This window comes from Paramisgurnus dabryanus, chromosome 1 (genome assembly GCF_030506205.2).
Source record: "Paramisgurnus dabryanus chromosome 1, PD_genome_1.1, whole genome shotgun sequence".
NCBI lineage: Eukaryota > Metazoa > Chordata > Actinopteri > Cypriniformes > Cobitidae > Paramisgurnus > Paramisgurnus dabryanus.
Genome location: NC_133337.1, coordinates 19,090,901 through 19,106,607, shown reverse-complemented (window position 1 = coordinate 19,106,607; position 15,707 = coordinate 19,090,901). Strand labels below are relative to the sequence as shown.

At 38.3% G+C, this 15,707-nt stretch overlaps 1 protein-coding gene across 1 annotated transcript in view; it reads left to right on the top strand.

Moving 5' to 3' along the window:
• Positions 1–15,707, top strand: part of cog5 (component of oligomeric golgi complex 5) — a 78,592-nt gene that overhangs the window by 37,619 nt on the left and 25,266 nt on the right. Inside the window, exons 8-10 of the mRNA XM_065273373.2 lie at positions 9,300–9,459; positions 9,563–9,675; positions 10,464–10,541. Coding sequence (XP_065129445.1) covers positions 9,300–9,459; positions 9,563–9,675; positions 10,464–10,541 — 351 coding nt within the window. The remainder of the gene's footprint in view (positions 1–9,299; positions 9,460–9,562; positions 9,676–10,463; positions 10,542–15,707) is intronic.

Sequence of the window (15,707 nt, the reverse complement as noted above, 5' to 3'; positions counted from 1 at the left end):
ATTCGCAGATGGTCGGCACCTCACACAGCCCCTTTGTGACTCTCCATAGGAATGAATGACTTCCGGTTTATCAGCCGTCATTTGTCGTGTGCAGTGGAAAGGCGGTTTTACAGAATACTGTAGTATGCATTAACAAAATGTAGTAATTAATACAGTATGGTACTATATTACAATATACTTAACACTAAAGTATACTACAAAATTATGTTCAGTTATCTACAGTTATGTACAGTTTACAGAATACTGTAGTATGCATTAACAAAATGTGATTTGCGCTCACACTATCTGTTTCACACCTGAGTTCAAGTGAACTGAGCAACCGCACCAGGGCACTGTATAGAGCGATCACACTAATCAAACAAACCAGGTTTTGGTTGTCAAACATGCTTGGACGCGGTTAGGTTTGTATAGTGTGTAGTGCGCCCTTATTTATATTGAGATGAACATTTTATTTATAGATAGACGCAGTACATTGTGGAGCAGATGTGTGGTATGAACCGACTGTCAAGCGTAATGTGTTTTTAAATACTGTATGTTGCATTGTAACTGTGTTAGTCTCTCCAGTGTACTGATTAACACTCTCATACATCGACTCTCACCCTGTACTCATCTGTGACACGTTACTCTCAAGCACCTATGTGACAAATTACTGTTACCATGGAGACCATATGCTTTTAACATCCCTGCTTACTGATGTCAAGTCTTTAGAAGTCAAGTAGAGGTGAAAAGCACAGTGTTACAGCTTTTTTGGTGCTTTGTCTGTTACCATACTGTTGTTTCAGTAGTATATCAGATGGTAATATGTAGCTAATTTTTTTACAGCAATATTGTAATACAATATTACTTTAACCATACAGATAGTTGTGCGACAGAACCTCTTTCTTTTCTAATCTCTCCCTCTCTCGATCTAAAATCAATCAGCAATTGAGGTTTTATGATTTGTCTCATACCCTAGCATTATAGGATGATCACATGATTAAAGAAGCATGTGACCTCAAGTCTCGAATAAATTGATTTCTGTTATTTCCATTTAAATGCAAGTACAAATCAAAATGTCTCGACTGGAGAGCTTCTCTCATTAGATATGCCGAGCACAGCTCACCTCTCACCTTTCTCCTCTCCATCCTCATCACTTTTCCCCCAAATTGAGTTCATCTTTGTCTGTCATTACATTGACATTTACTGAGCGTGTCTTAAAAGACTTTTAATCGGCCTTTCTCATGTTTGTTTTTGAGTTGCTGTGGAAACACGACACATAAATGAAGGTCTAAGTGATCCATCATCTTTTCACTCTTTCACACTCACAGTCTCACTTTAGTCTCACTTTCACCCTCTCAGTTGTTCAGCAATACACTCGCATGGCCACGACACTTCACTGTTTAATATGTATGAGCAAACTGACTCTCCATGTTCTCACTGTTGAGTACAGGACGTGTTTGCTGTTGTTTTTGTTGTGGCACCATAACTCGACCCAAAAAAAATCTTATTGCTCTACAACCATAAAAAACTTTGTTTTTGCATTATTCATGAACCCCATTCACACAGACCTTTGGTCCCAGAATTTGCCAGACAAGCTTCTGTATGAACGCAAATCTTCTGGGATCGTTGCCGGAAAGAGGACCTAGTAAGATACACAGAAAACCCTCTGTGTGAACAAGATGCTGAAACAATGCCGTAATGGACGTGTCGTAGTGAGGACGTGCGCGTCATCACAACAAAAGTTATGGTTCAGCTTTTTAAAATGAGAGATTTACATGCTGATCAACATTCACCACGAGAAATGTCGCAAACTAGACTGAAGCAGTTATCAGGAAATGCTAAATGAGATGCATAAACAATGCTGGGCATGCCGTAGTGAGGATGCGCATGTCATGGCAACATGAAGTTGGTTTAACTCTTTAAAATGAGGAATTTACATGCAGATCAACATTCAAGATAAGAAGTGGAAGTGGAGATCATTCAGCAGCATAAAAGAATATAGCGTCACACTCGTCAAACATAATCGTTATACATATTTTTTTAATCATAAAAAATACCTGAAAAGGTTTGAAGAACAGCAATATAAATATATCCTTAAGCCAATTTCCTGGAGCTGCGTGTCATAGCTGTGTGTGTATGGTTCTTCGTCTATAGTGCATATTGAGTTTCTGCATGAGAGCGCCCCCTGGCTTTTGGATGTACTGGCATTTCACCGTAATTCATTGAGAAGCATAGCAAGCATCATCGGCTTGCACACGGATTGTAGGCAACAGTTGACTTCCTGGGATTGGTGATGTAGACAAGGCCAACATTCTCATAATTCCTCATAATTCAAAAGCCTGTAAGTTAACTCCTGTTAGCATTGCATTGCGCACGAATCTTTCAAACATGGTAAGGAGCATCACAATTCCGGTTTATGTCAAGGGTATTCAGGCCAATTACAATGTACAGATTAGCTAGCGAATCAGGGACACAGAGCTTTTCAGATAAGCAGGTACGTTTACATGCAACCAAATAATCTGTTTGTAATCGTATTGAGAAGCCTTAATGTAAACACCTTAATCAATACAATTGAGGATGATCGGATGCAAATTTGGATCGTATTGAAGGGGTGATGTACTTTGATCTGTGATCCGATCAGCAGAAGAATAGTACGTATGTACACGCGTGAATCGTAGTATTTTCTCAGTCGGATGGAAAAATACATTGTGCACATGCGCAGAACAATTGTGCTCAAGTTCACGTCTTATATTTACATCATATTTACATATCACGTTTCATTACCTATATCTGAAAATGTCTTAAGAACAACTTTCTCCAACTCAATTTTGACTTTTATCCAAAGATAAAGCGTGAACTCGACGAGAGATACTGCCCACAGCGTAGCATTTCCAAGTCCTCTGCTTTTTATAGAGTTTAGATTTGGTCTACTGTTTAAACGGTTTCTACCAGTTGATTTTTTCTGTGGGTTAAAGATTAAATGATTTTGTTGATTAAGTCATTGGGATGCTTTTGGGCTAGTTTTGAATGTGCATTCGGATGGTTTTGATACGAGAATCTGGCATCCCTGGCTGTGTGCTTGCGCAGACGTTTGGTTCGGATTCTATAGAATGTACATGTAAACCAACATTTAAATCAGATTGCAATGTTTAGGGTGCATAAACAGTGTTGTCGTAACCTTCAAGCCTATCAAGTTCAGTCGGATTGACAAAATGTTGTGCATGTAAACATAGCCAATGAGTTTTGTTCAAAATCAATGCGTTTGAGGAAAGCAGTACAACAAAAATGTACTTTATGTGGAAAATAATGTGTTTTTTAACCATAAACCACACGAACACATTGTATTATACCAAATACACAAAATAATGTTGTTTTTAGCAATGAAATAGAATTATTTTTGCATAGACATTTGGGCAGCATTATGCTAATATTCCTACATCATGACGTGGCCATTTGGGGGCGTGTCTATTGAGCAGTTTAAGTAGGTCTGGATTAGCATAATTTTTTTAGATAAAAGAAATTGTTTGGTTTGAGACTTAAAACACTAAAGAAGAAGGGAACCATGAAATTGCATCTTTAAATGAATGGGACTTTGTGATTAAAAACAAAATTTCCAAAACACAATGATTATAGATTTTTAATTTGGCATGAAAACATAATAAGAAACACATCTAGAAACTGCATATTCAGTGACATAAAATCACCTGTCTATTGAATTGCTGTGATCTAAATCGTGTGGTGTCAATCTTTAAAATGTAGATAAAATATAGCAGGAATGATTTGAGTACAGTATGTGGGCAGCAACCTCTGGTATCATCTATTGGTTGGTTTGGCAGATATCCGAGTCTCCCATATGGTGACAAGCACACGGGCAGAAGTTAATGTTACAGGCGTGGTGACCAGGTGGTTTTATGAGAGGAAGCAATTGGCTGGAAATGACAGCGTTGTTATTCTCTGAGTCCCTGTATGATGGGAAAACTAAATGTGTTCCTCTCAAGGTGACACATTAGATATAATTGATACTGTATTTTATCAATCGTGATTTCTTTTGTAAATTGTATCAGTTTTTTTAGAACAAGATTGTCTGAATTGAATTTTACAAAGCAGGAGAGAATTTAATCAAACCCCCACACAGCATCTGTAGTGCGGTCGATCCCGTCAGAGTGATGTAACCATCACAGACCAACACAAGGGTTACGGACTGAGACGACCAGAACTGTTAGAGTTACCAAGTGTTGGTTGTCAACTAATTTTGCTTCATCACCTAGATTTGTTCAAACGATAACATAAGCTTAAAAAGTGTCTGTTTTTGTGATTAGGGATGTGAATGTTATCACTGCCATCATGGAGCAAAATGCAGACAGCATTAAGATGCATTTCACATGCTTTTGTCTCCTACGTTCCCCTGGAGAAACACGCCTTACTCTTTAGATGACAAAAATAGCATTGGCTCGTCTCAAACCGTGTACATATGATCTATAGGATTTGCCTTAAGTATTCCCCAGCCGTGCCGTGTGCCTTTAGCAGTTATTTAAGGATATTTTGGGTTACAGTGAAGCGTGTTCTTCGCTGAACTTGGCTGTTTCAGACTTGAGGTGTTATCTGATAGAAACATATTCATTCCTTTGTGAAAGACAGTTTTCCAAGAAATACCGAAAAGGACTTACCACAAGTTTATATGATCTATTGAACAGAATAAATTTCATATCTCACAGGCAGCATTCGCAAAGACAGGCTCGCAGACACTGTATAATATTTCCTTCACTTTGCAACAATAGCCTGCAACTCGCAAGTCAATCTAATCAACATGTAGTCAGGCTTTTTTTAGATGCATTCACCTTGCACCTCTTTTTTCCCTTTTTAAACTTGCCTCTTCCAAAGTTTAAGCCTAAAAGCATTAGTCCAAATATGTTTATTTCCCTCTTTGCCAGGAAGGAAAGCGATCGTTGACCACCTGTTCTAGCTAAGTGCTAATTCTGGGAACAAAAGAGTATTGCTTGCCTGGATGAGAGTACAATGAAAACACCTCATTCTCAAGGGTTGGCGGTTAGCCATCTTGGGTCAGTGGCTTGCACTGAGCAGATCAAATCCATCTCCACGGTGACTGTTAGCATCTTCCTGCTAAACCATTATCCCTCCCAACCTCAGGGTAAATAAGGGCTCGCGCAAGCAAGCCGCAAGCAATTAGCTCTGTCTCAGCTCTTTGTTTTTCTGTGCCAGTGATTCACATCTGTTCTTTGACAGCTATGCCCAACTGTTGCATAAGCGACAACCCAACGCTTCCGATGCTGGGTCACGTATACAATCATTGTAAAAAGCTTAGTGTGTGAATGCTTTGATGAAATAGGACTGCACTGCACTGCACTGTAAAACAATTAAAAGTTTAAAACTGCCAAGTTTTGCCCTACTATATATAAAAGTCCACTAAACCTTTTGCTTTAGGTTAAACCAACTATTCAAGAACAAGAGGTTGGTCCACCAATACTTATATATTTTAGTTAACTTAACATAGGGCTTATGTTGACTGAACTTAAGTTGGTAAATTAATTTACTTTGGTTTTTATATAGCAAATTAAAGGGGACATATCATGACAATCTGACTTTTTTCATGTTTAAGTGCTATAATTGGGTACCCAGTGCTTGTTTCAACCTAGAAAATGTGAAAAAGATCAACCCAGTAACTTTTTAAGTTTTGGTAAACCATTCTCTTCCGGCATGTGAAAAAAATAGTTCACTGTAGAAAATAAAAAGTTGACTTAACATAAATTTTCAAGGCAACTTGCTGCACAGCTTTTTTGAGTTTACTCAACTTTTGGATGATGTAGTTCACCTAACTCAATTTACTAATGTCAACTTAAACCAACAGGTTGAACCAACTTAAACTGATTAGGTAATAAGCAAATTTCTATGTTTACTCAACTAGTGACTAAGTTGGGTAAAGAGTAATTTAGTATATCCAAATTCAACTAATCTACATGTTTTGGACTATGGGAGTGTACACAGAAAGGTCTCATAAACAAAGTCTTTGTCTGACTTAGCCCTTGCTTAAACCAGAGACCTTTTTGCTGTGAGGAAACAATGATGCGCACTAACTCACTGTGCTGCCCTCTACACTGAACACACACTTCTCAATCATGGTAACAATGAACAAACATAATTCTTTCAAAATTACTCTAAATACAACATATAACTAACATTAACAACATAAATAAAGCCAGCAAACATTAAAGCAGTCATCTTTTTTAGTAAATATTAACCAAAGAAGTGAACATGTGCCAATGCATGCTTGGAACCATTCCGACCATTGTTTTTTTTTTTATTGCTTGTTCAGATTACTCAGTTTGGCAAGTTGGGTGAACGAATTGGACAAAAACGTATAGTCCAGTCAACAAAATAATATTTGTTAGCCGAATGATTATGCTTTTTTCATTCAGTGAAAACAAAATAATGAATTGACACCCTTCAACAAAGAAATCTTTGTTCAAGTTACTTAATTTTCTTTGTTGAATGAACATTTTAAAGTTGGATTTTTTTACAGTGTTCATCGAAATTTGGCTCTCCTAGTGATGTCAGAAGAGGATAATACCACCCCTTAATCTGCAGTACCCAACCACGGCATTGCCATTTAGTTTATAGATCAGCTCATTTGCATTTAAAAGGACAAACCCAAAACGGCACATTTTTGCTCACACCTACAAAGTGGCAATTTTAACATGCTATAATAAATTATCTATATGGTATTTTGAGCTAAAACTTCACATACGTACTCTGGGGACACCAAAGATTTATTTGACATTTTAAAAAAGTAGTTTGAAATGTCCCCTTTATTAAAATAATTAATTTTTTATTATAATTATTATAACTTATTATAATTCAACTTTTATAAAGTTTGGGGTTCTCTCCTTAAATATATGGAAACGTATACTCCCTGCATACGTGGTAGATAGCTAATTGTTGCATTTTTTTTTTAAGTCATGTTTTTGGGCTGTTTTTGCCTTTATCAGATAGATAGTACTGTATGATAGGAGAGGTCAGGAAAGTATAGGGTGGAGTGAGGGGTACGGGATCGGCAAAGGACCTCGAACCGGGATTCAAACTCGGGTCGCCGAAAGTGCGTCTGTCTGCACCATATGTCGGAGCACTGCCCACTACACCATCGGCTCCGACATTGTTGCATTTTTCGGTACTGTGTAACTGCTTCTGTAATAAGAGATTTGTTTGTTGTTTAAGCAATTGTTTTGGTTGCCGCAAGTCCCCCTTTTTTTTCTTTTCTTTTCTTGAGTGAGTTGGGGCGTGTTTGATATTTTGTAATTTGTGGAAAAAACTATAAATAAAGTGAAGGAAAACAATAATATTATATTTCAGACAATGCAATGAATTTGACTCTGTCAGTCAATATGAATAAACTTGGTTCTCCACAAAAATGCACTCGAAACTGCATTGTTGACATGCATCTTAATAATTCAAATCAAATCAATTTTATTTATATAGAGCTTTTCACAATTGGTAATTGTTTCAAAGCAGCTTTACATTAATAGATGTAGGGGAAGACACGGAATAATCTGTAGATAATATAAGAAGAAGAATACAGCGGCTAAGAATAAACCGTACAAGCGAGCGTAGTAATAATGTAATGTATACAGTAAAGTGCTAAGTTAAGCCAATGTTGGCTGACTCTCCCAGGGATGAAAAAAAACCCTAGGAGAAAAACCCTGTGGGAAAACTCCTAGAAGGACAAAAACCCTTGATAGAGATTAATATATATTTATATATAGAAACACGATAAGGATAGGAAATGGGTAAGCGGATTAAACTGGTTCAGCCGGTAGTTGTTGGTTGCGTATCGGCTGGGCATCACGTTGAAGGACAGCCAGTAGATCAGTGGTGTGATGATCTTCACAGCAGCAAGAACTGGGTCTGTTTGTGAACAGAAATGTCTTTTAAAATGGTTCATGTTTACCTAAATGGTAACTTTACAGAACACTATAATTTACAACAAAATAACATCAGTTAAGCTAAAAAGAGCTTAAAGCACTATTACTTCCTAATTTAAAACTATTTAGACACGGTATTAGTTCTTATTCTTTGATAAAACATATTTTGAGGTGCAAGGGATTATGGGTATTCCTTAGAACATTCTGAACTTACAATTTTAAATTCAGTAAACTTGAAAGATTATGTGTATGGATTTGTATGTCAAAAAGTTACATAAACTAAGCTTTTGATATATGGGTCACAAAAACTGGAATGTGATCCTGTTTTATTCCACTCAGATGAAAAAATCAAAGACTCCCAAGGGTTTTTCATGTCACAGTGACTCTGAGGTGTTACCATGCAGGTCTGTAAAAAGTGACATTTCTCTTAACATACTACACATACTACCCATTTAATTGCACAATTACAATCTGTACCTATCTTTTTGTGAGCCGTTTAGTTTTTGAAACAAGAGGAAACTGGAAGACGGTGCAGAGTAGAGTAGATCACCACCCTCAGTTTTGGCCTTTAACTTCAAGTGTGTTTGAAGAGAGAGAGAGAGAGAGAGAGAGAATGAAGTGTCCTTCCATCATTAATGTGATTAGAGCTGGAAATCTCTGATTGCCAGCAAGTACTTATCCACAACCAATGGCTTTTAAACTACGACTCCTTCCTATTAGAGTCAATCTGTGTACCATTATTCAAGCACACAGAGAGAAAAGGGTGGATTATCACTTTCTGACATCTGCCTTTTTGGTTTCCATTTTGTTTTGGGGTAACCTTTAAACGCACATCCATTCACCTTCAGTTTTACACTACGGCAGGGCCTGATCTTCTTTGATCCCGCGAGATTAGATTGAAGTTGAAGCGGGTCTTGAAGCGGTTGTAACGCTTGCCGCTTTCATCCCGGGAGATTAAATTAAAGGCAGGGCTGTCTGGTAGAAGCCGCTTTGCATGCGGCTTTGGTTTTTTGCTTATTTAAACGCCGATGTCCCATAGTCATAGCTAAGCTCAGACAGTTGAATTTGAAGAATCTGAATTTGACCTACTTCTGTAACATGCACTGTGCCGTTGACGTCAATGGACTGCTTTTGCTGTAAGCGTTCTGCACGTTCTGTGTTCTCCTCCATATTGGTCTCAGGTGTAAATGTAATGGAACCAAAGACCCAGTTGTTATGAGTTTAATAGGTCAGACATCATTCAAGTATTTATATGTGACCTTATCCAAAGAAGTTAATGCGAACAGTCTGCTATAAATGAGCTGGGTGGCATCAGAGACTATGGGAAATGGCAAAATACAGCTGACAGATTTTTATGTACATTTTTTTTATTGGTTTATCCACCAGAATCCATCTCAGGTGGGAACGGCCCTACAGGTTTTCTACAACCTCGGCAGTCTGAGAGAGACCATCAGAAATGTGGTGGATGGATACAGGGCGTCTGTGCAGGAGAATGTTATCAATGCCCTTGATATTAAAGTCCTCACTCAACCAGCCAACACCAGAGGTTTGTGCTTTAGTGTCAGTCTAAAGTGTGCTTTAGCATGAATCAATGAGTGTCCATATGTGTTTTAGCATGCATGTGTGTTGTTTGTGTTAACTGCATTTAGGTGCTCCTGGCAGAGCTGTCATGCCCACTCCCGGAAACACAGCCGCGTTTCGTGCTGCTCTCTGGACAAATTTAGAGAAGCTTATGGACCAGATATGTGCCGCTTGTGGTCAGGTAAGCAAAAGAATTAGCAAACAGAGATCATGCAACAAATAAAGCCCTTAATGTCATTGGGCAGAGCATCTACCGTTCACATAGGTGCTGTGAAGTCGTTACACATTCTGTCTGGAGTCTCATAAGAAAAATCTCATTCTCATTTTTAGTGCTTTTTTAGTGGTCACTCCACTTTTTTTGAAAATAGGCTAATTTTCCAGCCCCCATAGAGTTAAATATTAAATTTTTACCGTTTATTACATAGGGGCTGAAAATAGTCCCCTTGGTAACTTTCAATAACAGTGGACTATTTTCGGGCACTAGGTAATATCATTGCGCCTGCTACAGCCAGTATGAGAGTAAAGTTCCTAGTCATATCTGCCTAGAAAATCACAACTTTTTATTTTCTGTCGGTCTTAGTACACGATCTAACTACAGAAGAGTCAAGTTTTAAATAGGAAAAATATCAAAACTCTTTGGTTGTTTTTTTTTTTAGTTCGATGCTAATGGTCTAATCAGTTTCAATGGATTGTGCTAAGCTATGCCAAAAGTGGTACCGCCAGACCCAGAGATCAGCTGAATGGATTCCAAAACAGTAAAAGTCAAATGTTTAACTCTAGAGGAGCTGGAAAATGAGTGTCCCTTTAAGTCTTATGTGTCTGAAATATTTTTATGGTGAAAAGATCACGTTTAAATCTGGCAAATCAGACATTACTATTTGTTTTACATATACTGTATCTAATTTAACTAGAAATATTTAGCTCATAATTGAATATTTCAGCTAAGCTCTCTGTATGTTTTCTGTATAGGTGCAACACCTGCAAAAGGTTTTAACTAAAAAGAGAGACCCTGTGACCCATGTGTGCTTTATTGACGACATCATCAAGGTGAGACGAAGCAACAGATCATTACAGTTACAGTTTATTTCCGCTCTGATTGTGGAATACGTGTGTAATAGAGGTCTGCACACATCAGATTTTTCCAGAAGTTTAATTTGTTCCCAGCTCAGTGGTAAATTATTGTGTTACCAATACAAAAGTTCATTGGTTTGAACCACTGATCTATATAAATGACTGGATTGCGCATAGAACGCTTGACGTAACTGCGTGAGGTGAAGCCAGAGCAGAGTTCGAGCGGCCATCTTGGTATAACCAACCGGCAGAGAGCGTCATTGACTTCCATTCAAAATCATGATCAAAATTTACCCCCTTTACAGCGTATTGGTTACACAAGGTTAATTTTTAGGATATGTGTACGTTATTATTTGTTAATTCTGGTGTTATTTGCAATGATTATGTTTTAATCGGGCAGGATAATGGATTTATAAAAAAACGTTAAGGTGAGTGTGTCTGTTGCATTTGTTAATGACACGGGTATAAATAAAGTTTTTTTTGACATTCAGCTACACTGTGACGGTCAGCGTTATTTCTCTAAATATGTTTAGGTAACTTGTAAGTTTAGATAACATAATTACAAAACATAACGGTACAAAGCATGATTATTTATTTAGATTTCAGAATGAGCACATTTATTGTCATTAATACTAAATATGCTGCGGTCTGTCTGCTAATCTAATACTGTAATAAAGATGAATGTATATTAACTGATTAAAACGTAAAATGTACAACTTTCAGTAAATAACTATTTACATGCTTTGGACGTTTGTGTTGTAATAATGTACAGGGTAACTTCACATATAAAAACGAAGACGAGTAAAGTGATGTTTTATCATTAAAATCTGATAACGTCCATTGATTTAATAGAACGTTTGGGTATACCAACATGGCGGCGCGGTGGCTTCACAAGTGTGACGTCATGCGCAATCCAGTCATTTATATAGATCAGTGGTTTGAACCCAGGGAAATCAAATAACCTCATTCACACAGCACTTTGGTCCCAGAAAATCCCAGAGACCTAGTAATATTGCCAAACAAGAGGCAGAAACAATGCAGTAAGTGTCATCGCAACAATGACACAGAGATTTAAATGCAGATAAACATTCACGACAAGAAATGTCCGCAAACTGGACTGAAGCAGAGATCAGGGAGCTTCTCACTATTCGCGCAAAAACTGAGATCGATCATCAGCATGAAAGCGCAGCGGATCACGCACTCCTTATGATTTTATCATAAACTAAAATGCATGTGGTTTCTCTCGAGAGAAATCATGTATAATTAGCAAACACCAAACGCTGTTCAAAAAACCTACCAAGTGCAGGACTTTAAATACGTCACGTGTCTATACGGGATCTTTACGGTATGTGGGTGAATGCATGCACAGCTTCCAGAAAAATCATTGGCATTGTGAAGTAACCGGATGCATTTTTTGTGTATTTTGTGTAATCTCTGTGTAAAAAGGGCTTTACTGTATACTTTGTAATGCACTGTAAGTCACTTTTTATTACAACGTCTTTCAAATGCATAAATGTGAATGCAGTTAGGTCATGCAGTCTTTACTGCTCAAAGGAAAATGTAAAAGTCGCAGATTGGAAATAAAAAATACCAGTAGCCTTACCTAAATGGTATTTTACTGTATTACTTTAATACAGCGTTGGAACCATTCATATACAACACCTTTGTGCTCGCACTTGTAAGAATAATGGTCCCATGTGTATAGAGTTTGTCCTTGATATGTTGTGATTTGTGTGTGATTTTGTTCTTGCCTTTGGTTGGCCTGCATGTACGGCCCCTGCTGGTTCACTCGCTGGCGGCACATTAGCAGTAAATGACATTCTAATTGGTGTCTGCAGGTGGCTGCCCCTCTGTGACAAGGTTATCAAACACACACACATACAGCGTATATGCAGTGTCAAGCGTTTCATCCCGACAGTGATGAAACACTTTATCTGCACCGGGTGAGATGGTGAACATGCAGGAGTGTGTCGGGCTTGTGACATGGACATTATTTGCAAAGACACATGGGATGCGTTTCACTTCTTGGTATCTGTCGCTCTCTGTTCCTTCGAAGGTGAATTTGGCTAATTGCAGATGGTGATATTGTGCTTAATAAAAGGCCAAGCATTTTAAAGAGAACATATGCAATAATACTTGGAATTGAAGCATCGGTTAGTCCGTGACTAAGGGCCACTGAATAACCGATGGGAGTGGAAATTTCTGCGGGTGACTTACTAATGAGGCACACGTTGAAAACGCAGGCGCAACTCATTTCCATAAAAAACAATGCAATTTAAGACATGCTTTTTTGGACGTTAAATTATCACCACTTGCACACTTGAGCATGCATACTACTCGTCTAAACATTTAGCCCTACTTAATGCATACTATTTCGCAATCGGTTTTTAAAAAGCACTAGATAGCACATACTGTGCAGTATGCAGAAGCGTATAGTCATGCATATGTATGTGTGTCTGACACTGTCATGAAACCTACAATCATACTCTGTAAACATATTCGGTTGAGATGAGTTGAGTGACCTCTAATCACCTCTTGGAAATCAAGATTTTCGGTCAGAAATTGAGGTCTGCACGGGTGGTGGGGGGTGATGGGCGTTTCCATGGCAACTCCTTTTTCCACTCTTCTGCGCACCTTTTTTTTCTCTTTGTTAAAAAGCAGAAGACATAGAAGTTAGATTTGAGGATAAGGGTGGTATTGCGAAATGGGTCGCTACTCTTATGCAAAAGTCATGAAGATTTCGGTATGTAAGGATAAATCTTTTAAGCGTGACAGGGAGAATAAAGTAAATGATGATGAAATAGTGTCCCATTATAAATGTGTAAATTTAGTTCTTTTGAAACTGTAATATCAATGGAGACTTGTAGACTCTCACATCATGTCTGAGTGGATCCAGTATTGAGTTTTAAATTGACTCCATCCTGAATGATTGACAGCGTTGGGAAGTCTGTAATTTTAAGCATCTAAAAAAGCGTCACGGGATGAGAATTTCTCTTTCAAAGTCTTTTTAAAATCCCATAGTGCTGAGCTTTGGGTTTACGAATGATTGGATGTGCACAACATAGGAAAACATGGACGGGAACACTGTGCAGGAGTCAGTGCAAAGCTTAACAAAGCTGCTGTCGAGTTCCCCGGAGATCGGAGAAGGTGGGTGAGAGGCGTGTTTTTTGTTTTCTTTGCCTCCTCTTCCAAAGCTGTTATCAAACTCCCACAACCTCACACCTTTATTTGTGGTATAAAACACTCCCCACACGCACCCATCAAAAAGTGAAAGTGCCACATTTAACAGTCACACAAGTAAAACAGACCTTCCCGCTCCATTCCCAACTGCTTTCATGAAACAAACAAGCCTTTGGGCTATTTGGCACGAGTGCGTCTTTACACGTGGCCCCCTTGTGTGCTTCAGATGTCAGAGATGTGAAATGGAAATCCAGAGGAGAAAACACCTGACATTCAGGAGTATATGTAAAACTTACGTGTTTTATTTGAGCCAGAAAAGAGAAGCAGAGAGTGGGTTTATTAGAAATCATATGCATATACTCTTAAGCAGGGGTCTCTAACCTTTTGGTGAGCAAGGGCTACCACAATGGATAAAACAATCTGAAGGGCAACTTTTTTGATATAGTCTACTCAAAACCTTTTCTGTATTATTAATATGTAATAAATAAATATTCAAATTGAGGCTATTGAATGTGCTTTGGCGGCAACTCACAGACTCTGTGGGAGCAATCTGGTGCCCGCTGACACCATGTTGGAGGCTGTTTACACTTGGCATTAACATGCGTTTTCGTCGATCGGATCACAAGTGGACGACGTTAATGCCAGGTGTAAACGGTGTTCAAAACGTTTTGAACGCGTCCACTTTCGACCACTTTCAGCCACATCCGGAGGTAGTCGAAACCACTTTCGATCGGCTCGCTTTGGAGTTGCGGAACGCAAATGTGGTTGAATGTGTTCGAACAGCCACACGCGACCGCCTTCTCTCCACCCATTTATCTAATCTGAGGTATTAAACACAAGTTTTACGTCTTTTTTGACTTCTGGCGTGAACATACGGTGAACAGCGCTATTTTTAGCCTTTCATTGATAAAACTACTGCGGGTGTTCTCCGTAGTTTCGTTTTGAAAGCGTGAAAGTTGCGCGATCCTATTTCATCAATTGCGCTGAAAATTCAGAGAAAGCTCCCAACATATAAACGTACAAACACTGTGTAGCATGTTTACTTGCTAAACAAGCAGTGGACTCCGACATAATATAGTTTGCGTCCATATAAACTCATAATTACTCCCACTCGGGTTTGAATGACAGCAGAGAGACTTGCCCACCGTCTCACAGGCCGTCCCCTCACAGTATTCAGGACAGAAGCGGTCGAAAGTGGACAAAAGAGACGGATTTAAATACCAGGTGTAAACGTAATGTGTCTCTCTCGTCCACTTGTGATTCGATCGATGAAAACACATCTTAATACCAAGTGAAAACAGCCCCTTGGAGACCACTACTCTAAAAAATGCTTGGTTATTTCAATCCAAAATGCTGTTTTAACCCATTGTTTGGTCAAACATAAACATTTTCTGGGTTAATTTACCGAGATGTTACCCAAAGCTGGGTTGAAAAAAAAACGCATTTCTTACAAGTGTAACTGTGTTGATTTGAAAGGCATATTTGACTCAGAAAGGTGTGAAACAGTAAAACCATAGTAACCATAGTAAAAATAGTTGAGTAAAAATGGGAAAAAGTGGGTTACAAAATGATTTTGGGTGCCAAAAGTCAACTTGTGATTAACTTTAGACTAGAGGTTTGAGTGGAATCTGGTGGTCCGTGTGTAGCAAATCAGACTTTTGTACTAAAACGTTAACATGCTTAATGTCACATTTGTTTTTTTTAAAAACAGGTCCTAAAATTTTGTTTATTTCCAAGTTTAAAGAACACGACATATAAAAAAATCAGACTTTTAAGTGCTATAATCGGGTCGCCAGTGCATCTGTCAACCTAGAAATGTGATAAAGATCAACCCCGTAACTTAGTTTTGGTAAACCATTCTCTGCAAGCATGTAAAAAAAATTAGGTCATTGAAATTTGGCTCCCTTTGTGATGTCAGAAGGGGATCTTATTATGATAATAACGCCCCTTAGGGCACACTCT